The sequence below is a fragment of the Mastomys coucha genome, unplaced genomic scaffold (assembly GCF_008632895.1).
Source record: "Mastomys coucha isolate ucsf_1 unplaced genomic scaffold, UCSF_Mcou_1 pScaffold1, whole genome shotgun sequence".
NCBI lineage: Eukaryota > Metazoa > Chordata > Mammalia > Rodentia > Muridae > Mastomys > Mastomys coucha.
Genome location: NW_022196891.1, coordinates 59,317,671 through 59,339,683, shown reverse-complemented (window position 1 = coordinate 59,339,683; position 22,013 = coordinate 59,317,671). Strand labels below are relative to the sequence as shown.

Here is a 22,013-nt window from a genome sequence, read left to right as displayed (position 1 = left end):
CCTAGCCTGACCCTTGGCCCTCTAAGGAATTGTGACCTAGCCTGACCCTTGGCCCTCTAAGGAATTGTGACCTAGCCTGTGCTCTAGTGAAACACTTCTTAACTGGAGACATATAAACATCATTTACTAGTCTAAAAAGTTGGATGAAGTCACATTTACACTTTCACTTTCACTAAATTCTTACTAAAATTTACAATTTCATATTTTTATCATATGAATGTGGGTGACAGTTAGTCCAAAAGCATACCTTGCACATTATGGACTCAAGTTTTTTGATGATTATATTCCATAACTGACTTCTCTGTTAAGCTATACATTTTCATGACTTTATAAACTTTCTGAGATTTAACAGGACTCCTCAGAAATCTGTTAAGACTCCCTCTCTACAAGCAGCTATCTGTCTCAGTACATTGTACATAAGGAAAGATCAGTAAATATCTTTTAAACAACTTACCTTTCCATGTTACACAAGAGTAACTGGGACTCAGAGCAATCAAGTCAGACACAAGTAATGTTATACAAATAAAAAATTCCTGTGGTCATTAGTAGTGAACGAGATAGTTTGCTAGGTAGGGCCTCTTGGAATTAGTAACATCTTACTATCTCTAAGAATTTCAGCAACAGAGAAGATTATACCAAGTTAGTATGAGTAGAGCAATAAAATACTTAAACAAAAATGACTTCTTGTGCCATTGTTAAAAAGTTATTGTAGTATAAAATGCACGGTGTCATAAATTAATGTATTGTTTGGGAAGCCAGAACACAAATAAATGAACTTGAAATAAAGGCCAAGTATTTCAGGGCACAAAAAGTAGTTTGCTTTGGTGACAAATTGAGTCATGAAAGGAAAAAAAAAATAAAGGTAGATAAATCTTGAACCATCAGATATGCTGAATCAAAGAAGGCTTTGAGTGCCAGGCCAAGGAAGCAACCCTTCATTAGAAAAGTATTTCAGGCTAACATGAGATATTTTTCTTTTTCAATTAAAGCAAGGACGGGATGCAGGCAGTGTTTTAGGAAGCTATCCCCTGACAGTGTTGGACAGGAGAGATGCAACACTTCCACTCACTCCTAATCTTACCCTTCAAAGTTGTTGCTAGATCTTTCCACCAGAGCCCTAAGCTGGACACTGCTTCTCCTCTCTCTCTTCATGTTCTATCTACCCCATTACCTCTCCATTTCCTCTTCCTGCCTCTATGTTTACCTCTCTCCCCTCCTTTGTTCTCTGCCAAGCTACCACACAGCAAGGAAGACCTCCTTGGATTCTCCCTAGAGTCATGGATTGATCTTTGATCCTCCCTAGAGTTCCTCCTCAATTGATCTTGGATCCTCCCTAGAGTCATCAAGTGATATTGCATCCTCCCTACAATCATCAGTTGATCCTTGGTCCTCTCTAGAGTTATGGATTGATCCTTGGTCTGCCTCCCCTAGAGTCTTCAATTGATCTTAGATCCTCTTTAGAGTCATCGATTGATCCTGGATCTTCCCTAGATTGATTTTGGATCCTCTCTAGAGTCATCAGTTGTTCTTGGATCCTTCCTAGAGTCATCTATTGATCCTTGGTTCTCCCTAGAGTCATCAGTTGATCTTGGATCCTCCCTAGAATCATTGATTGATCTTGGGTCCTCCCTAGTGGATTGATCTTAGACTTCTCACCCTAGAAATCTGTAAAAAAACAAATGTAGACAGTAAATTAAGGATGATAGCCTTATGTGTTCCCATTCTAGCTTCCAAATAATTGATACAAAGATCTAGTAAATTTATTAATAAGCCTTAACCACTGGGCAGGTAGGTATCTATTCTAACTCTCTAAAGTTATTTATTTCCCAGCCATATGGTCTTTTATCTTCAATTTGAGTCTTACCCAGTTGCTCTGGTTCATATGTGTCCTCATGTCTGCTCTCTCATCATGACCTCACGGCAAATCCTTTGGTAACTTGTTCATCACAACTCCTCCTGGACCCTCTGCCTCATGCTCTTTCCTCATGGTTTCTTTACCTTCTTTCCTCTTGGTCTTTCTCTTTCTTCTCTTTGTACCAGGACCCCTGGCTGAGATCGGAAGTCCAGCCTTTCTATTTCCTCTGCCTATTCATAGGCTGAATCATCTCTTTATTGACCAATCATAGGTTAAGAAAAACAATTTTTATATAACATGAGGCCCGAGATGTTTGACTATGTAATCTTCCAGACTGTAGACAGATGTCTGGGCATACAAATCAGGATCTGAGTACAAAGGGCATACCACGGACTGGGCTTTCTTACAGGGTCCCTTGTTCCGTGGGACGATAGGTTCTGGCCAGGTGTGCACGGGATTCAGCTTTGACAAACAGACACTACACAAGAAGAGTTCTATCTGAATGTATTTCTTTAAAAAATGACATGAGGCTTTTACAATCGTTACAAAAGAGAGAAATGAAAAATCTGGCAGCTCAGTAGTCAAGGTACATCTGAGGCCACCTAAAACACACTAGGTCTAAAACAGCAGCCGTCTCCTCTGGACTGGTGCAGCACCCCCAGGCTCCGAGTATGTTCGGGCTGCATGGTCCTGATCAGAGTCCCCGGGGGCTGCGGGTGCACCAGCCAGGAGAGTAGAGGTTTGAATCTCGAGTCCTCAATGCTGAATACTCGAATCTTCAATTTTGAATGCGCGAATCTTGAATGCTCAATCTCTTGAATCCCGATTGGTGCTGCACCCCCCGGGCCCAAGCGCTCTGGGCCCGGGGAGCTAAGGACTGTATGAATCTAAGTCCTAGTCCACCTAAGTTCTGGTTCTAGTCTGAGTGCGAGTGAGTCCGAATGCTGAATGCATACTGCCTGTTGCAGAACGCTCAACGTTGCAGACTGTCTCTCTCACACACACTCTCAGATTAAGGTCCCGCCCATCTTAGGTAAAACGCCCACTATGCTAATCTTTTGGGGAAGTAGAGACAGTCTCTTGCTACTGAGAATGAGGATTTTACTTGACCTTGTCCTGGGATAAGTCTCTCATTCTGTAAACTTTAATGCCCTACCCACAACGCTGGAGGCAATTAGTTTGAATGTCTTAACATTCCAAGCCAGGGTTTGACTAGGACATTGGAACATTGGTGAAGGTCAGAGAGCAATGTCCGAATTTTCTCTTACTAGCTGTAAAGAAATGATATCTTGGTGGGCCCCTAGCACACAAGTACGAGGACATATCTGGGCTACCTCTGAGTTTGGGGTGCCAGGCAACAATGCGGAGGCAGGAGACTGACTTTCCTTGAAGTTTGCGCCTCAAATACCGCCATCACGCAAAGTGTGCGTGGCAAGTGCATAAGACCAACCCCCAACAAACAAATATCTTCAATTTAAGTAAAACATTAGTATAAACTGGGCAGTGGTGGCGCACACCTTTAATCCCAGCACTTAGGAGGCAGAGGCAGGCGGATTTCTGAGTTTGAGGCCAGCCTGGTCTACAGAGTGAGTTCCTGGATAGCCAAGGCTACACAGAGAAACCCTGTCTCGAAAAACCAAAAAAAAAAAAAAAAAAAAAAAAAAAAAAAAAAAAAAAAAAAAAAAAAAAAAAGAGAGCAGATACAATTTTAAGTAAATCAAAACACAACAAAGTCTGCTAATCAAAAAACACCTCCTTAATTTGGACAAATCGCTATCTCCTTGAGTTTCTTAGGTACCATTTATATGGGAGACAAAAGACAAAAGAGCTGGCCAGAAGGTGTTGGCTGCCTTTCTGAGATCGGCCTGTTCTTTCTAAGCAGCAGTAAAGACTTTCTGATCTTTATCAGGGCTGGGACCTGACCCTTACATAGTTTCTGTGTAGTTAACCTTTTAGGAATGGCTGAGCGTTTGTTCCCTGTGCATGATGTCCCTTTGTGACGTCCAGAATAACCCTAATACCTGCACGGACATCAGTCACTCCACACATCAGTGTGTAGGTGTGTGGCTAGAGGGTTGAGATTTTATTGAATGGAGAGATTTTTATAGCAGATTCTCTTTCAAAAACAATGGATAATCCAATGAAGAGATAGGCGAAGACCTAATAGACATTTCTCAAAAGAAGATACACAATAACTGTATGAAAAATTGTCATCACAATTTCCTAGGGAAATGCAGATTAAGAAAATAACATTATGTAATCTTACTCCAGGTAGAATGACTACTATAAAAAACACCCCCCCCCCCAAAAAATCTGACTAAGGTAGAGAAAAATGGGAACTCTTCTCTGCTCTTCATGGGAATCTAAGTTAATACAGTTACATGCTGTCTTAGTAAGTACATAACCTGAGACAGACTGTGGAACCATAGCAAGGTTTCATGTTGTTATAATGGCCTTCAAATGAGATCTTGAAGATAAACAAGAAAAGTTACAGTTGACTAGTGATGTGTTTGTGTGTCAAGTTGGCAAGAAATCAATTGTCCTGGTTTTTGACCCTGTCTCGAAAAACCAACCAACCAACCAAACAAACAAATAAATAAATAAAATAAAAAAGGGAGGGCATGACTGCATCTGGGCATGGTGGAAAAAGTTTATACAAGGGAGACATAGCCAGAGGCAGAGGCATCTGTGCAAGTCCAGAGTGAACCCAAGCAGGGGTCATGTGAGAAAAGTGGAGGGCTGGGGGGTGGGGGTGGGGGAGGAAAGCCAGGATACCGGGTGATCAAGAGACCAGGAGGATAAAGGGCAGACCAAAAGGGCCAGGTAACCAAAATGGTTGAGTTATATAGGGAAGGATGCATGAGGGAACTGCAGCCCAGCTCCTGGGCTGGAGAAGTTTAGGGTAGGGGGTGAGGTTTGCCAGCCAGAAGAACCCTGTAACAGGTAGAGACTGAAGAATGCTGGGAGGACCTGGCAGTCAGGTCTGTTTTGTTCAATAGGCACACTAAGAGACCAGAGAAATGAAGGGCTATACTACGAGGCCAAATGTCTTGTCTCTTCCAACTGCTTTCAGGATCAGTAAGCTCCTTGAAGAGATGTCTGGCAGTAGCCACAAAGCATTCTGAGGTTGCACACCAACGCTCCTAAGTTAGGGTTCTGGGCCTCAGCTTTTTACAGATTTTGGGGTCTCCATGCTGCGAACACCAAACACTCTTTCTTTTCCTGTCCACACCAAGTGTGTGTAGGAGGTCGCTTTCCCTGCTTTCGGACGCGGAGAGTCCACAGTGTCCTTTCTGCCTTGCAGCAGCAAACCCACAATCCGAAATCAAAATAACATAAAAAGAACACTAAAGCTCTATCTTAGGAATCTGGCGGGCAGGTAGGAATTCTCACTTAGGTGAAAGAAAAGCTCAGTCTCTCGGCCCCAGCCAATCATATGAGAGGAAATGTTGACACGCCTCTTTCTACCTTCCAATCAGCATCTACCTCAGTAAACCCGGCCCACTGCCTCGGGTAAAGCCGACTTTTTAAAATTACTTTAGCTTTCTCCTGACCCTCCCCAGTCATTCCAGGCCATTCCATGACTGTGCTCCAAGGAAGAATTCTGGAGTAACAATAGCAAATGACAAAGCTAGCCAGTCTGGAGGTGAGAAGTGAAAGTATAAAATTCTAGAACCAAACCCGCCGGTTCTAAGGATATTTAAAAAAAAAAAAAAAAAAAGGCGGGGGTTCGGGTAGGAGGACTACAAGCCCCAGAGAGCCGTGCGCGGAGGCGGCGCGCGCCGGCGAGACGGGGCGGGCCATTGAAAGGCGGAAGGCCGAGGGTTACAGGACTTCCTGTTCGAGCGCCAGCAAGTGGGTGGGAACCTGCGCAGGTCGGGCGGCGGTTGTGGCGTTTTGGAGCTTTGTCAGCGGAGGGGGCGTGGCCCACGCTGAGACTGGTGGAGCGCGAGCCGAGAGGGACGTGGGTGACGCGTCTCCTTCCACCCAGCTCCGTGGAGTGTGAGGTGCGCTGGGCCGGCCGGCGATTGGCTGTTGAGAGGCGAGTACGCGGCGGCCGTTGGTCGCTGGCAGCACGGAGCCAGGGCCCGGGCGGGCGGGGCGGGGATGGCGAGGCAGTGGCGGCGAAGGCCGGAGGAGGCGGGCGCGGGCGAGCGGGCGGACACAGCGGCGGCGGCGGCGGCAGCAGTCTCTGGAGCGCTCCTGTGAAGCGTCGCTCTTCCCGCTGCCGTGGGCCTCTCGGGGAGGCCATCCGGGACGCGAGCCGCTGCGGAACCGCTCCCCAAGCCCCACGGCTCTTCGGACTCTCGGTCCCATCCTCGCGTTCCTGCTCCGGCTCCTCCATCTTGGCCTCGGCTGTGGCTGCTGCGGGGAGGATGTGCCGCCTCCTGGCAGGGGGAAGAAGGAGGAGAAGATGAAGAAGTACCGGCGGGCCTTGGCCCTGGTCTCCTGCCTCTCTCTCTGCTCTCTAGTCTGGTGAGTGGGGGCCGGCCACTGGGGACTTTCCGTGGGGATGAAAGAGGGAGTAGGTCGGGTCACACCCCCAAATCATCTCGGCTTTTTTTTGGGGAGGGGGGTTGCTGGCGCTCCTGTCCCCAAGCAGGGGACACAGCGGCCATCCAGCTCTTCTCTTGAGGTTTACAAGTTGTGTTTTGGAATTTGCGGAGTCCAGCAAGGAGAGAAGGGAATGTTGGGGGTGACTTTCTGCCTTTGTGCCCAGGTGCTCCATCACGGCAGTTGGGGCAGTTTGGGTAGTTCGGGTAGTGTTCAGAAAGCTGGGGAGTGAGTTACTCAGTTTTACTGTCAGTTCATTTGCTTTCGTTATGAGGTTAAGGGCATGGGCGAGTCAGGTGTGATGTGACCTGTGATTTTGAAAACGTGAGTCGCCATGAGTGTAAGAGTAATGTCCAAACAGTTGCTCTTCTGGTCAGTTCTTGCACAATCTTGACCAACAGTACTTTTGGGGCTGCTGTTCATGAAACACGGGGGTGTGGGGCGGGAGGGATCTCTTTATGAAGTCCTTTTTCGATTAGCTTGATGGGAGAGGGTTTTCACAGATGTAGAGTCAAGCGTAGTTTATGGGCATGTCCTTTGGCACTACTAGAAAGTAAACTATTTTGCGACCTGCTCTGCCCTTTTCTCTAAAATTTTATGGAGTTCAAGTTAATTTTAAGCACATCTCTGGATTTTGTAGAGCAGAAATAGCTTGTGAGCTAAAGGATTGCTAAAGGTATACTTGGAAAAGCCATTCTTTCTGAAGGAATTCCCAAAGAGCCTTGACATTGGTGACTGAAACGATGAAAGTGATTTTGCTTCTTATATTAAAATCTAAACAAACTTTCTTATTTACCTTATGTCTTCAAAGCGCCAATAATAATTCCCATTTTTATGGGTGTGTAATGGAAGCCAGAGGTGCTCAAGTTGCAGAGTTGTTGTTCACATAGAGTAATAGATTGATATGGGTGAAAAAAAAACCACTTGTCTGAGAAAATCTGACCGGAAGGACTGTATTTTGGAGAACAAAATGCTTGATCTCTTGTCATTCTGAATCCTTTAAATACTTCTTAACAGAAACGGGTACCTGAAAGCAGTGTAGATTAGATAGCAATTCTTAGAGTTGGTGAGCTTCTCTTAATGGCTTTTCTTTTTTTCCCCTCATTCAGACATTATCTCCAAATTTTGTTACCCACTTGTTTTTTGTTTGAGTGTTCTGTGTTCATATAATAATCAGTTCTAGGGTTTACCCCCTTACCCTATTAATATTACTGCAGTTGAGTGTGATCTTATATGTCATAGTTGATAGATTGGGATACAGCTTTTCTGCTTGTCTTTCCTGTCTAGAGTGCTGATTTACCTTAACAGAAAAACAAAATGCATCCTGTCTATCTATTCATCCTGGTTGCTATTTTTCTTTTGCATACTGCTAATCACAATTCTTGGTTGAGTAGTACAGTGTAATTGTAGCGTAGCTACAGAAGAGCAGTGGTAGCTAATATTTATTTGTGCCAAGCATGTGGCATGTGTATATTTTAGCATCTTTGTCAGCAAGGCCCTCTTAGGTAGGTATTATTAGTCGAATTCTGTATTTTACCAATGAATAAATAGAGAGGCTATTGTTATATTTGCAGCAGAGTAACATGGCTAAGATTAAGCATCTACTGCATTCTGGAGTTTAGATTTGAATCTAAGTAGCTTGTAATACAGGCTCCTCACTATAGTGGTCTTTTGACTATAGGTTAAATAAGGTCTGTGTTGTTAGACAGATATAGTACCATCACTAGATAAGTCTACTTGGACATGTTATATAATTCCTTTGAACTTTAGTTCTTAGAAACTCAGTATGATAAAATTGATCCATTCATATCAAAGTTATTAGAAGCAAATGAGATAACACATATACTACACTTTGTAAAACAGTAAGAGCATGCTGTCTTTCATTATAAAAACATTCTTATGTTTACTGTGTATTGAACATTGTGACTCTTGAAAGCCTGAGTGAGCAGCCTCTTTTGTTTTTAGTACTGAAACTTCAGTTTCTTTCTGAAACTAAGAAGCCTCCTTGTGAGTTCCTACTGTTGGTATAACAAATTACCAGAAATCCAGTGGCTTACACATAGTTTTATAGTTGTAGGGTGTGTGTGCAGGAGTCCAAAATCAGTCTGACTGGGCCAAAGTATTAAAGTTGCACGGCTGCTTCATTCTTGAGGCCTTGAGGGGAGACTCTAGTTCTTTGACTTTTTTAGCTTCTAGGTTTGCACGGATTCTGACTCCTGCCTCACATCACTTCAACCTCTCTCTTGTGCCCTCAACATCCACTTATGACTGATTTCTCTTTCTCCTTCAAGGACTTATTATATTGGGTCTACCCTTGGTCAATCTCCATGTCTCAAAACTCTTAATTTGCTGAGGTATTCAAAATCTTATGATAGAAAATACACTATTCGGAAGTTGAAGGTGGAGAACTCTCTCAATCATTGGCAGAGGGGAGTTGATCATCACACTGAAGTGGACAATATGATCTATGCCTTTGAACAGTTATTCTGAATATGTTTCCTAATAGTAAAACTTGGTGTATGTGCCTTTCTAAGTTACCTACATGTACCAATATGACATCAGTATTAGTACATATAATTATATAAGTTAGTTGTTTAAGAAAGAGAAACAAATACTTTGTTAATATTACCATTTGTTTTCATTAAAGTAGTAATTTTCAGTGAGAACTGTATAATTGAGATTATTTTATATCAAATATAGATGAGTAGTTTATAATGGTTACTCTTTTTAGTCTTTCTATTTTGTTACTGGCTTATGCTTGTAATATTATCTTTATTAGCTTTTTTTAAAAAAAAATACATGTAGTGAGGGTTTGTTTAGTTAAAACAAAATAATCCCTCCATCTTAGCTGGACATGTATAAAGCACAGTGTGAATCATGGTATGCTGGAGGTAAACCCACTGCTTAAGAACTTTATTCTTACATTCGATATCTGGCTTTAGTTCTTGCAGTTTTTGATATGTCTTCAGCTAACCCTTATAACAATAAATCTTTACATTAATCTTAATAAAGACTAATTTTTAAAAAATAGTAACAGATTTCTTTCTGTGACTCAAAGGATGAGCTTAGAGGAGCTAAAATTTAGAATAATAAGAAAAGTTTCACGTAAAACAACTCTGATATATTTGACATACAGTAAAGGTACTTAAAAGGACATTATGTGCATCCAATGAAGAATTTGTATTTTCCTCCATTCATCAGTCATATATGCCTTTGGTTCTCATCTCTTCTCATCTCATCTTTCTTTGGAACATTAATTCTCATCTATTAATGGTTTCTAGGGTAAATAGTCAAGGTGGGAGACTTGGGTTACAAGCAGAGAGAACATTCTTGTGGGGTTAGAGTTTTGAAGAGAATTGATTATTGCCCAGGAGAACTCTGAGTTTAGCAGGATAGAAGATGGAGTGAAATAGGTTAAATAAAGAACAAAAGAGGCAGGCCATATTGATATTTTAGTTAGATTACCATCAAAGATAGAATGGATTGACAGATTCTGGAGGTGGTAGGTCATAAATGGAGATGAAGTTGAAGAGCATTGGGAGCTGTGTAAATCATGATAATGACCTTTTTTGACCTTAGTCTAGTTTTTATAGATGGAAGAGATTTTTCCCTCCTTGGGTTGTGATTTTATTTTTGTATTCTTTGATTTTTCCTCTGGTAATTTTTCCAGCTTTTTTTTTTTTTTTTTTTTTTTTTTTTTTTTTTAATTTATTTTATATGAGTACACTGTAGCTGTCATCAGACACACCAGAAGAGGGCATCAGATCCCATTACAGATGGTTGTGAGCCACCATGTGGTTGCTGGAAATTGAACTCAGGACCTCTGGAAGAGCAGTCAGTGCTCCTAACCGCTGAGTCATCTCTCCAGCCCCCAGCTTCTTTTGTTAGTTAATAATATATGAGCAGAAAAACAAGAAGCAAATTATATAAAAACTTTCTTTTTAATTATGGAAGAGCTGAAAATTCCTATTCTGTTTTTTTACCTGGAAAATGTATGTGCGCGTGTGCATGCGTGTGTATTTACTGCTTCTGTAGAGACTTTTTAAAAGTCTCTGCATCTATTTTCTGAATAAAATGATATTCAGAATAATGAAATAATCATGCTTTCCACATCATTTGATGACTTTTGTTGTTGTTGAAACTTAGTATGAAGAGACTGGAAAAAAATTCAGATTTGCTGAGATATTTATTCAAAGGATAGCATCTGGTGCCTGGAAGGAGTATAGGGGTCATTATCAACAGTGCCAGATGCCTTCGTATAAGCTGGGTGAACTAGGTTGCTTTAGTGTGAAGAGATCCTTGAAAGAAGGTGGCTTGTCTTTATGAAAATTTGTGGTGTCTATGTCCACACACCAAGAGGCAGATAATTCTTTATAATATTCTTTGAATTATTTTAGGAACTGGAGATGTGGCTCATGTTGCCCTTTAATGTTTAATACATTTGAAGATGTTTTAGAATGCAAGTAAAAATAGACTTGGCAGACAATAAAAAAAAATATTAACAGTTAACTCTCTTTGAGCAACTATTTATTATCTCATAATTTGTTGTTTGTGACTAGTAAATTTCCACTTCTCAATCTGAGCAGAGAAATAAATATGTATAGTTAACTTTACACTTCTAATGAAAAGAAACTTTAAAAAGTATTTAGTTGCTTTTTGTCTCTCGGGTCATTTTCAGCTATGAACATTATATGTATAAATGCAATATACACCTCTGTTTAATAGTTTGTGTGTGTATATATATACATATATATATATATGTATATATATGTATATATATATAAAACCCTCCTTGAAACAATGATTTATGTATTTCAGATTTTTCTTAAATGCCAGCTGTATAACACACAGAGCAGAAAATACAATTTTTACTTGCATTACCTGTTTTGTTTTTCAAGACTATATAATATAAGGTGTTTTCATAAAGTATAATTTCGTATGTCACAAGGGAATGGGAAATTGCTTTTGAGTATTTGCAGTATAAAAATATACTCCCTTGGGATATACTTATTTTATAAATTGAGTGCTTTTTACAATTTTTTAAGGTTCGTTTGCTTTTGAAGGACTTGTCTTCCTTCCTTTTTTGTGTGTTGGATATAGAACCTAGGGCTTCCCAAATGCTAGACAAGCATTCTACTATGATCTACACTCCAGATTTAAAACATTTTTTGTTTCGAGACTGGGTTTCTTAGCTCTGGATGTCCTATCACTCTGTAGACCAGGGAGGCCTAGAACTCACAGAGATCCACCTGATTCTGCTTCCTGAGTGCTGGAATTAAAGGCTTGTGTTACCACTACCTGGCTTCAGAACTTTATTTTTATAATGAATTACTAGTTAAGTGATTTTTGTATTTTATATAAATGTATTCAATGTATATAAGTGTATTCAGTCTTTTATAGTGTTGGCATAGTTCTTAGGTACTAAGCTCATAATGTATTTAAGTGCTATTATATATGTTTTGATTCATTCACTCTGGGTACTTTGGCAGCTTACAGAGTAAAATAGGAAGGGCTATAAGGGTTTATAATAATATACAATTTATTTTTATAAATTTATTTCTAATATTACTTGGTTACCCCCAATGCATTTGGTACAGAGAAGGAAACAGAGTGAGTGTGGAACTTGAGCCTGTGTGCAAGTTCCTTGTTATAATACAGATAGATATTTGTATTAGAAAGGGCCCAATAGTCATTTTATGACCATTATAACTCTTGTGAAATATACACCCCTTTTAGTATAGACTCTTGTGGGACCCTTTCATTTAAAGATGAAGAAGGAAGACACATAGACACTAAGCATTTTTGCCAACTTTTTTCATAGAGATGGATCTAGAACTTAGGTAGTTCTTTTGAGCTTGTGTTGTCTTAATCACTGTGTTCTGCCTGTATGCCAGTTGATGTCCTTGGGCATTTTCTTATTTGAAAATGGTGGGCATGAGCCAAGGAAGGATTTGATAGCAGGAGTTAACAACCTGAAGCTCTTTTTAAAAGGACACCTTTTGACTATATTTATGGATATTTTTGTTTTTTGTATTCAATTTAGTGTTACTGGATTAGATGAAGTCAACAGTTTAGTGTTACTGGATTAGATGAAGTCAACTATTTTTATACAGCCAACATTCTAGAAATATGATTAGAATGCTAATGAATCATTCAGAAGACTGAGTTTCATACTACTTATTAATGAAAAAATTGGCCTGAAGTTGCTAGGAAGGCTTGAAGTGAAATGTGCCAGTCATAAACTCACTAGTGGGAATAGGTGTTGCATGAGCTGAAATAAGATGCACTGTTGCTGCTAATATGAATGATGGCGAAATCCATATGTATGTGTCTCACTGCCTACAGTGAGCAGATGGCACTTAATTATCAAGAGGAAAGAGTATGAGTAAATTAATAATGAATGGATAGAAGTGGTAACAAGTAGTTAACTTAAGAAAACGTAGCAGATAGATTATGGTGAATTTTATAAGTGAAGCCAAACAGCTAAGTGATAAATATCCAGCAAGGGAAGTTGTTTTGAGAAGGTTATGTTGACATCATTGTACTAGATGTGTTTCTGAGAAGAGAGACAGACTTACAGAGACAAATACCTGGAAACGGTCAGAGTAATGAGTTTGCCACAATAAGAATGTGGTTTTAGAAAAGGAGAAAGTAAGAGCATTAAGCACAAATTTTATGGAAGTAAGTGATCTAGTTTTGTAACAGCAGGTTGTGAAGTTGGCCTGTAGTGCAGCTGTAGTGCAAAGGTACAGCATTGAGCTAGAACTCAGAAGAGCTGTTTAGTTTGTCTCTGGCCTGCTCTTGTCAGCATTGTTTTCTCTTACTCTTCTCACGTCAACAGATCTAGCAAGGCACCTGTGCTGTGTGGTGCACTTTTTAGTAGGATTCTGCCAAACAAGGGAAGGTAGATACTTTCTTAAAACATACTGCAGATGAGACCATAAATCCTTGTATATTAAATTATGAATTTGTGAAATAGGTTCAAAGAGAGAGAAAACTGTGTTAATAGTGTACAGAAAAATGGAAGAGTTATAAAAAATTGAAAGATGAATGATCTTATAGTTGGAGGGGAATGGAATGTGTAAGCCCAGGATTGTATAGACTGTATAAGACATAAAAATTTGGGCTTGGGAGATAAAAGACTGGAACTTTCTCCACAGAGGGAATAATTTTTGAAGGAGAATGTTTGACTTTTGAAACAGCACTGAGTTTCTATAGATAATAGAAATCAAGAAAGATGACAAAGAAAGAAAGCTTTGAAGGCCTGGTATGCTACTGCATTCCTATAATCCCAGCCCTTGGCAGGAGGAGGGAGAAGCAGGAATTCAAGGCCAGTCTCTGCTACATAGAGGGCAGTCTTAGCTACATGAGAACCCAGTAAAAGGATAGAAAGGAGGAAACTGGAAATAGAGATGGAAAGCTGTTTAAGATTACTTTGTCAACAGTGTAGATAGAGTCTGATAGGGTTGAAGCATTTGAAAACAGAAGTACTGTTTTAGAGGGAAGTGTTGATAAGTCATTGTAGTTGAAATAGAAGATGTTTGGGACGTGGCAGGAACACATTCTTCTTGCATGGTTGTTTGGCAGCCTGGTGGAAAAAGAATACTTATAATAAGAAAGTTAATGGCTACGGTAGCCTTACACTTTTTCATTTTTAAAAAGATTTATTATCTTAAAATGTATATATCTGCATGCCTCTGTGTGGGAACTGAACTCTTGAAAAAAGTAGTATGTACTCTTAACCACTGAGCCATCTCTCCAGCCCCATACTTTTGATTTTTGTCAGTCCCTTAATGAATATTTTTTTTTTGTTGTTGTTGTTGTTTCCTTTTGGGGGAGGAGGGGGACAGGGTTTCTCTGTGTAGCCCTGGCTGTTCTGGAACTCACTCTGTAGACCACACTGGCCTCGAACTCAGAAATCCGCCTGCCTCTGCCTCCCAAGTGCTGGGACTAAAGGCATGCGCCACCACCGCCCGGCTGTGAAATTCTTTTAGATGATCTTGCTTGCCTAAGGATAAAAATTTGAAGGCCAGTCCCTAACCTACTTTTGAGGGTTAGCTTTTCATTGTCCAATATGTGGATTTCTGTTTACTCACCTTATATGGTTAGCCTACACTAATTTATTTGGGAACTTTATTTGTATTTTGAACTGAAAATTGCTATAGGAAAAGGACCATGTTTTGAATTTTTTTAAGGATAAATACATCTACAACAATTTTTAAAAATATGCCATTTTAAGTATGATTAGTATATGATTATTTCCAGCAGCTTTAAGGACAGATTTTATTGGCAATATTAGTAATGGTAGATTAAGATACAAAATATTGTCTATGTTGCTCAGTGATTCTTCATGATGCATTATTGAAATTATTGACCAGTTTTTAGTGATCAGTCATTGAATATAATTTAGTATATGGAGTATGGTGGCTGAGAATATTTAAGACCCAGCCGATGGGAGTAACTAATAATGTTATCAGCAATCAATAGGGCTTTCTCATTGAGCACATTGTGCTCTTAACTTACTAAGAGACCAAGCAGAAGCAAAGCAAGTTTTAAGAGCTCCCGTGTGTGTGTGTGTGTGTGTGTGTGTGTTTATCTTCATTGCTGAAATAATTTCTTCAATGTGTTAACTACTGTTCTACTTACTGTAGATGATTAGATTCCTTTGCATGCTGCTAATACACTCAAGTTATAGTTTGGTTTAGATTGATATTTAGTTTTTATATTGCTATGGCAAATGGTATTTACAGCCTATTCATATTGTACAATTTGTTTCCTTTTCTCTATAGTTTTCCCAGAAGTATTGACTTGCTTTTATTAAATTTGCTTATTTTTTCTTTAAGTACAAACATTTTTCAGTTATGTATATTTCAGATTTTCAAAAACTGTCAATTTTATGTTATAAATTTCACCTTTTATCAGGCCCATGGACATCCACACTTTTTTCTCTTTCTCACCAGAGTACAATAATTCTTCTAAAAAATAGTAAAGATAAAATAAAAAACAAGCAAACCAGAATATGATGAAGCAAACAAATTAACAGAAGAGTCAAAGAGAAAGCACAAGATGCACATACAGAGATGCACATGTTTACACACACACACACACACACACAGTGTGAGAAATCCCAGAAAAACCTAACACCAGAAACTGTAATATATATTCAGAAGACCTGTAAGGGAATAATAGTGCCCAGGCAGAGCATTATGAGGCAAAGAACCTCCAAAAATGCCATTGAGTTAATTTTGTGTTGACTGTCTACTGCTGGGCATAGAGCCTGTCCTTAAAAGTAGTTTGTATAACTACCGCGACTCTATTTGGGAAAACAAAGTTTTCCTTTACAAGCAGTTATCTATCAGAGATACTCTCTGGGTTAGGAATGGGGCTTGTGTTCACTTCCCCTCTCGGTGATGGGACCCCCATCTTGGCTTAGATTCGTGTAGGCCCAGTATGTGCTACCACAGTCGTTGCTTCAGTTGCGCTAGTATTTAGAAGGCCTTGTTTCTTTGGTGTTCTTCACCCCTCTGGCTCTCAGAATCCTTCAACCCCTCTTCCAATAGAGTTCCCTGAGCTCTGAGGGGAGGGATTTAAAGGATACCTCCCATTTAGGACTGAATAGTCCATGATCTCTCCTACTCTACACATTTTCCTGTTTTGGGAATCCTTTTTTGTCTTTAATCCTCATAGCATGTGATTCTACTACTAGTAGTAGACTAGTGAGGCTGATTTTGTTTCAGAACCACATGGGTTATTTTTAAAGAAACATACTGACTTTAAACTGAGTGACACACGTCTTTAATCCCAGCACTAAGGAAGCAGGGGCAGATGGATCTCTTGAGTTTGAGGCCAGCCTGGTCTACAAAGTGAGTTTGAGGCCAGCCTGGTCTACAAAGTGAACCCAGGACAGCCAGGGCTACATTGATAGAGAAATCCTGTCTCAAAACAACAGCAACAAAGAGTTTTTAGGATTATATAGCATATGTTCTGCATAGTGTGGTGTGTGTTAAATGTGTTTTATTCATTAGAAGGATCTTTATAGCTATATAGTGTATCTTTTAGTAGGTGTGGTAATGATTTTCTAGGTATGTGTTACAAATAAAATAGATTTATATTCAAACCAGCCTCAATAGCCTGCTTTCTAAGACTATTAATTTAGAATGAAAGACACCTGAGAAATACTAGCCTACAAACGGTGTGGACATTTCTGTTTTGTTACATTATAAGGAACTACTGAGGTAATTTTGACATTAAAATAGCTCACACATATTTCTATATTTATTTTTGTTGCTTCTTGTTTTGAGCTAAACAATCCTAAGGAATTCTATTCCTCCTCTGTTAATTTGCAGTGAGGTTTTTGGCCTAGAAGAGTTATTACATTCTGTTTCAGAGTACTATTAGCCTGGAGTGTTTGTGCTTTATAGACTTTGTTACTTCTGGCCTTCAGTGTCCTTTATGTAAGAATAGCTTACAAGCTTTACTTCCATGCTTTGAAATAGTTGAGGCGGGTTTTAGAATTATTGTTAAATATTTGTAAATGGCTTTAGCATCTGGATACTTTCTCAGGAGGCTAACTCTGACAAGTTCCTGTACCTCCTGTGATAATTATCACATACTGCTTCTGTTGTTATGTATTACTTGGTATTGGTAGTAATAGAATGATTATTAACTTTTTCCTCTCCTAAGATACCAATACTCTAAAGTTGTGTTCTTGAGTGTATTAGTATAAGAACTTGTATTTTATTGCCTGAGGTTGTAGCCCATAAAAAGGCTATTTACTTAACTTTCCTTCTCTTGTTCATTGTTGCTGGTGGTGGGTGTCTGCAGGCTTCCAAGTTGGCATGTATGCTGTAAAGAGAGTTCTTCAGCTTCAACATCATACTATTCTCAAGATGATAATTGTGCAATAGGAAGTGAAGACACACAGTTCCAGAAAAAGGTACCTTAAATGGAATTGACAACCTGCTTTCTAAGACTGTCTCAATTTAGAATGAAAGTAATTTGTGAAATACTAGGCTGCAAACATGTGGAGATTTCTGTTTTATTGTTATGAGGGCTACAGAGGTAATTCTGATATTAAGATAGCTCAGAGATATTTGTATATTTTTGTTGCTTGTATTTCAAATACTATGTGCTAAGTATGATCTATATTCAATATGAATTACTCCTTTATTGCTGCAAAGAAAACTGCTCTTATAAATTAAAAGCTATCAATAATGAGTATTATAGATTGGAGGCTTTGTAGTTCCTTAGATATAAATTAGGTACAGTGAATAGACATAAAACACCTGATAGTTTTGAAATCATAATTTTACTACTTCAAATTATAAAGGTGAATACTGACTTGTATTTGTCTTTTGAGGCGTTCTGTATTTTACATTACAGAAATAACTTTGGCTGACTATATACTTCTTTATCCTTTGTATATACTTTCCCATCCCCAAAGGAGTCATGTTTACTGCTTCTTGTAAGTGTTCAAATGTTTTCCTGTAGATATAGGTACACTTTTAAATAGGAACACAAATTAATATTTTGATTTCCATTACAATAAAATAAAAATGTTCCACAAAGTGATTTTCTTCTTTCTCTAAGGATATATGCACATGACCTTAATACACAGATACAATAGAATGTATTTTTGCCTCATGAGATTTTTTTGTGTTGTCCATGTGCATCATGACAGACTTTTATTTACATGTTTGGAGGTTTGAGATATAATATTTGGCCTGCATTATTTAATTTTTGAGTGGTATAGAATTTATATATGGGATGGAAGATGGAAACTTTTGAAAATTTGTTTCTCTAAAAAGAAAACATAAAATGTAATGCTTTTATCCACAATCAGTACAATTTGTATCTGACTTCATCCTTGATATATTTACATACCAAATGTTACAAAAACATTTTAAGTAAACATTAAGTGGGGGGAAATTCTCAGCAAACATTTCAATATTTTGTATGTGCTAGATAACCTCAGGTTAGGCGATGTGAACTTTGCTTCTATGAAATGTATATTTTAGGAAACATTTAAAGACACAGGTATAGAAAATATTAATGAGTGTGTGTCAAAAGATAGATGAAACAATAACATATATATTCCAAGTAATTAGGGAAGTCTTACTTGGTGTCTGGAACATAATACTTCATATAGGATGTGCTTATTAAGCTATCAGATGAGGTGGTTTTTTGTTTTTTTGGTTTTTTGTTTTTTTTGGTTTTTTGAGACAGGGTTTCTCTGTGTAGCCCCGGCTGTCCTGGAACTCACTCTGTAGACCAGGCTGGCCTCGAACTCAGAAATCCGTCTGCCTCTGCCTCCCAAGTGCTGGGATTAAAAGTGTGTGCCACCACTGCCCAGCTCAGATGAGGTTTTTAAAATCACATGTTTTTAAGTATGGTGAAAAGGAGAGGGATGGAAGGAGATAGAAAATAAACATGTAAATGAAGTTGAGAATCAAATGTATATAAGACTGGTTTATAGCGAAGAAGGAGATAGTTTTGATAACTGTATTTATTTGTTTATTTACTTATTTATATAAAATAATTTAACCGGTCATTTCTTTGTCACCATGTAGAATGAAAGAGAGGAACCTAGTAATGCTGAGCTATCAGGAAAATCAAATTCCTATTCAACTATATCTCCAGAAGAAAATAAGCTAAAAGATGACTACACTGTGGATGTACAAGTAAGCTATATATTGCCTTTGCTTTTAATAATATACCTTATGGTTTTGTTTTTTTGCACAGTATTGGATACCTTTGTTTAGTCAACATGTTATATGTTGTTATATTTTCTTCACTGTAAAGAGCCATATAATGGAATGTAAAATTATTCACGTTAATAGTACAGATTTTGTGAAGATGTAAAATTAAAGATTTAATAGTAAATACAGCTATTTTCTTAGAGGTAAAATTTGAGTGCAAATATTTCTTCTTAAGTTCTATTTTTTTTGGCTCATTATATTTTCTGGTTTTTAGGAACCAAATCCTTTTTTGATCTGCTTTATTTTACAACAGAAGTAGTCATATGTAGCACAGAGAGCATTTTTGAAACCAGTATTTAAATTTACATAGTGTATGAAGTTAAAAGAGTGCATTAAATTGGTTTCTGCCCTTTTTCTTCATTCTAAGTATTGTCTTCTGTTTTATGCACCTGAAATATGGCAGTTATTAAAATTGTGAATAAATACTATAAACCTGGTAGAATGCTGTTATATCTGGAAACCATTTAAACTATGAGGTTAAAAGATCTAGGGATATTTGATATGGAGGCAGAAAGATTAAGAAAAAAACAAACATTTTACAGATTGAAAATGTTCATCTTGGGGCTGGAGAGATGGCTCAGTGGTTGAGATAACTGACTGCTCTTCCAGAGGTCCTGAGTTCATTCCCAGCAACCACATGATGGCTCACAAACACCTTTTTGGTTTGATCCCCACAGAGGTTGCATACCAGATATTTATTATGATTCATAACAGTAGCAAAATTACAGTTATGAAGTAGTAGCAAAATAATTTTATGGTTGGGGGGTCACCAAAACGTGACGATTAAAGGGTTGGAGAATTAGGAAGGTTGAGAACCTCTGCTCTAGTAGCTTTTATCGCAAACATTTTGAAATTTTGTGGAATCCCTTATTCCTGTGTTGTTTAGCATAGTAGTCATTAGGTCCTTTGGTTATTGAGCATTTGAAATGTGGCTGATTGGTAAGATTTACTGTTAAGTACAAAATACATGTTGAACTTTAAGGACTTAGGTTTAAAAAAGAATGTAAAATAACACTTTTTAAAATTTTGAATATATGCAAAATAATACAGTATTTGATGATATCTTTTCCTAAAGATTTTCTACCTTTAAAAACAAGCCATTGTTATTTGTAAAAATTTTACCTCTACTAGTTCTCCAAATGGTCACACTTTGATCATACTGTTGACATTGTCTTGTGTCTTCTTTTTGCTCCCAAACTGGTTTACCTATTTTCAAGGCCCATCTCATCTAGTCTGTAATAGTTCATAAGTTTTTCTTTCCTTGAACTTGGTGTGAATTTTTCTCACTTGTTATCCTTTGTTACACTTTTAAGTGCATTGTGTGCTAAATTCTGGGACTGTTACAATCAAGAGAACCTTCTCCTTATTTAATACATTTACATTATAATTGCAAACAAGAGGAAGACAGATAATAGCAATTGACTTATGGATGCTGTGCTGAGACTGACTACAGAATAGTGGAAGCAGAAAGAAGGGAGCAGGCGGATTCTATTATCACTGGAGTTGATAAGGGTTTTCAGATCTTAGTAGGCATTCAGTCAATTTCTGAGGGGTGAGAGTTGATAAGGGTTTTCAGATCTGAGTAGACATTCAGTCAATTTCTGAGGGGTGAATGACCTAGAATATTTAGGATTGAAAGAAAAGCAAATTCTTTATTGTGTTGTAATATTTGTACATATCTCTTATTGTTATTTGTTGATGCATACTTTTTCATAAACTCTTTAGAACTGTATCATACTATTTTATATATTTACATAGGCTTCCTTAGTTACTAATAGTACAGTATTAAATAGAAATGGAGTTACTTGTAGGATACAGCTGTGTCTGCTAATGTATGAAAAAGGTGCAGGTTCTGTATTAGAATATGAAATGAAATTCTAAGGGTAGTAACGATGGAAGAAAGGATTTGTGTGAGTGTGTGTGTGTGTGTGTGTGTGTGTGTGTGTGTGTGTGTGAGAGAGAGAGAGAGAGAGAGAGAGAGAGAGAGAGAGAGAGAGAGAGAGAATTTCTTTTAAGTAATTTTCTTTCTTTAGTGCTGGAGAATTAAACCCAGGATTGCAGCCTATGTATATTAAGCACTTTACTACCATTGGACTAAATACCCTTAGATTATGAACATCATATAGTCATTTTTCAGCTTTCTATGAACTTCTGACCATCAGAAGAAGTAACTTATTAATCTTAACATTTAATATAACCTTTTAAAAAACAGAGTTTGGAAACAACGAAGTTAAGCCCACCTGTGGTTGAAGCACTCCCTACAGTTGATTTGCATGACGATTCTTCCAGTGTGGTTGTAGGCAGTGAAAACATCGAAAATAGTTCCAGTTCATCTACCTCAGAAACAACTCCAGTCTCAAAGCTTGAGTAAGTCATTATGAAGGGGGATAGAGTGGGGGTAGATGCAAACACAGCGAATTAGAAACATTATTTCCATCAAGTGTTTACTAGCATTCCAGGAAAAGTCATGTTTTTGTGTGACTAGCTACCTTTTGTAACTTAATAACATTTGAAATACTTAAGCTTAAGTTATCCTTCGTTCTCTCAGTTCTGTGCTTCTGAGTTCCTTCAAGTTGAAACACAGAGAGCAAAGTTAAACACCCTTTCTTAATACTCATTAAGTATTTACTTTATTATGAGAATAATAGTAAGCATGTAAGAGAGTATTTGACTCAGAATAAGTGCTACTCTATTGCCACTTTTAAAAATCTTTTTACTGCAGTACAGTCAGGTTTTAAATGTATTCCTCCAGAATGTAAGGGACTGGGCTGATAGAGTTTTGCACAAAGATGGTATCATTTGGGAATGTTGCTCAGTTAAGGAAAACGGAACAGGGCCAGGTGGTG

The 22,013-nt window shown here is 38.3% G+C and overlaps 1 protein-coding gene across 10 annotated transcripts in view; it reads left to right on the top strand.

Moving 5' to 3' along the window:
- The first annotated feature begins 6,067 nt into the window (after positions 1–6,067).
- Suco (SUN domain containing ossification factor) overlaps positions 6,068–22,013 on the top strand; it is a 56,776-nt gene continuing 40,830 nt past the window's right edge. For 9 of the 10 annotated variants that reach the window (XR_004123186.1, XR_004123185.1, XM_031387083.1 and 6 more), the window contains exons 1-4: positions 6,204–6,331; positions 17,234–17,345; positions 18,979–19,089; positions 21,380–21,534. Coding sequence is in view for 8 of the 10 variants with exons in the window: in XM_031387083.1 (XP_031242943.1) it covers positions 6,270–6,331; positions 17,234–17,345; positions 18,979–19,089; positions 21,380–21,534 (440 nt within the window). In the remaining 2 variants the exon portion in view is untranslated. Of the gene's footprint in view, positions 6,332–17,233; positions 17,346–18,978; positions 19,090–21,379; positions 21,535–22,013 lie in introns of all 10 variants that reach the window. The other variant, XM_031387040.1, reaches the window with a different exon arrangement.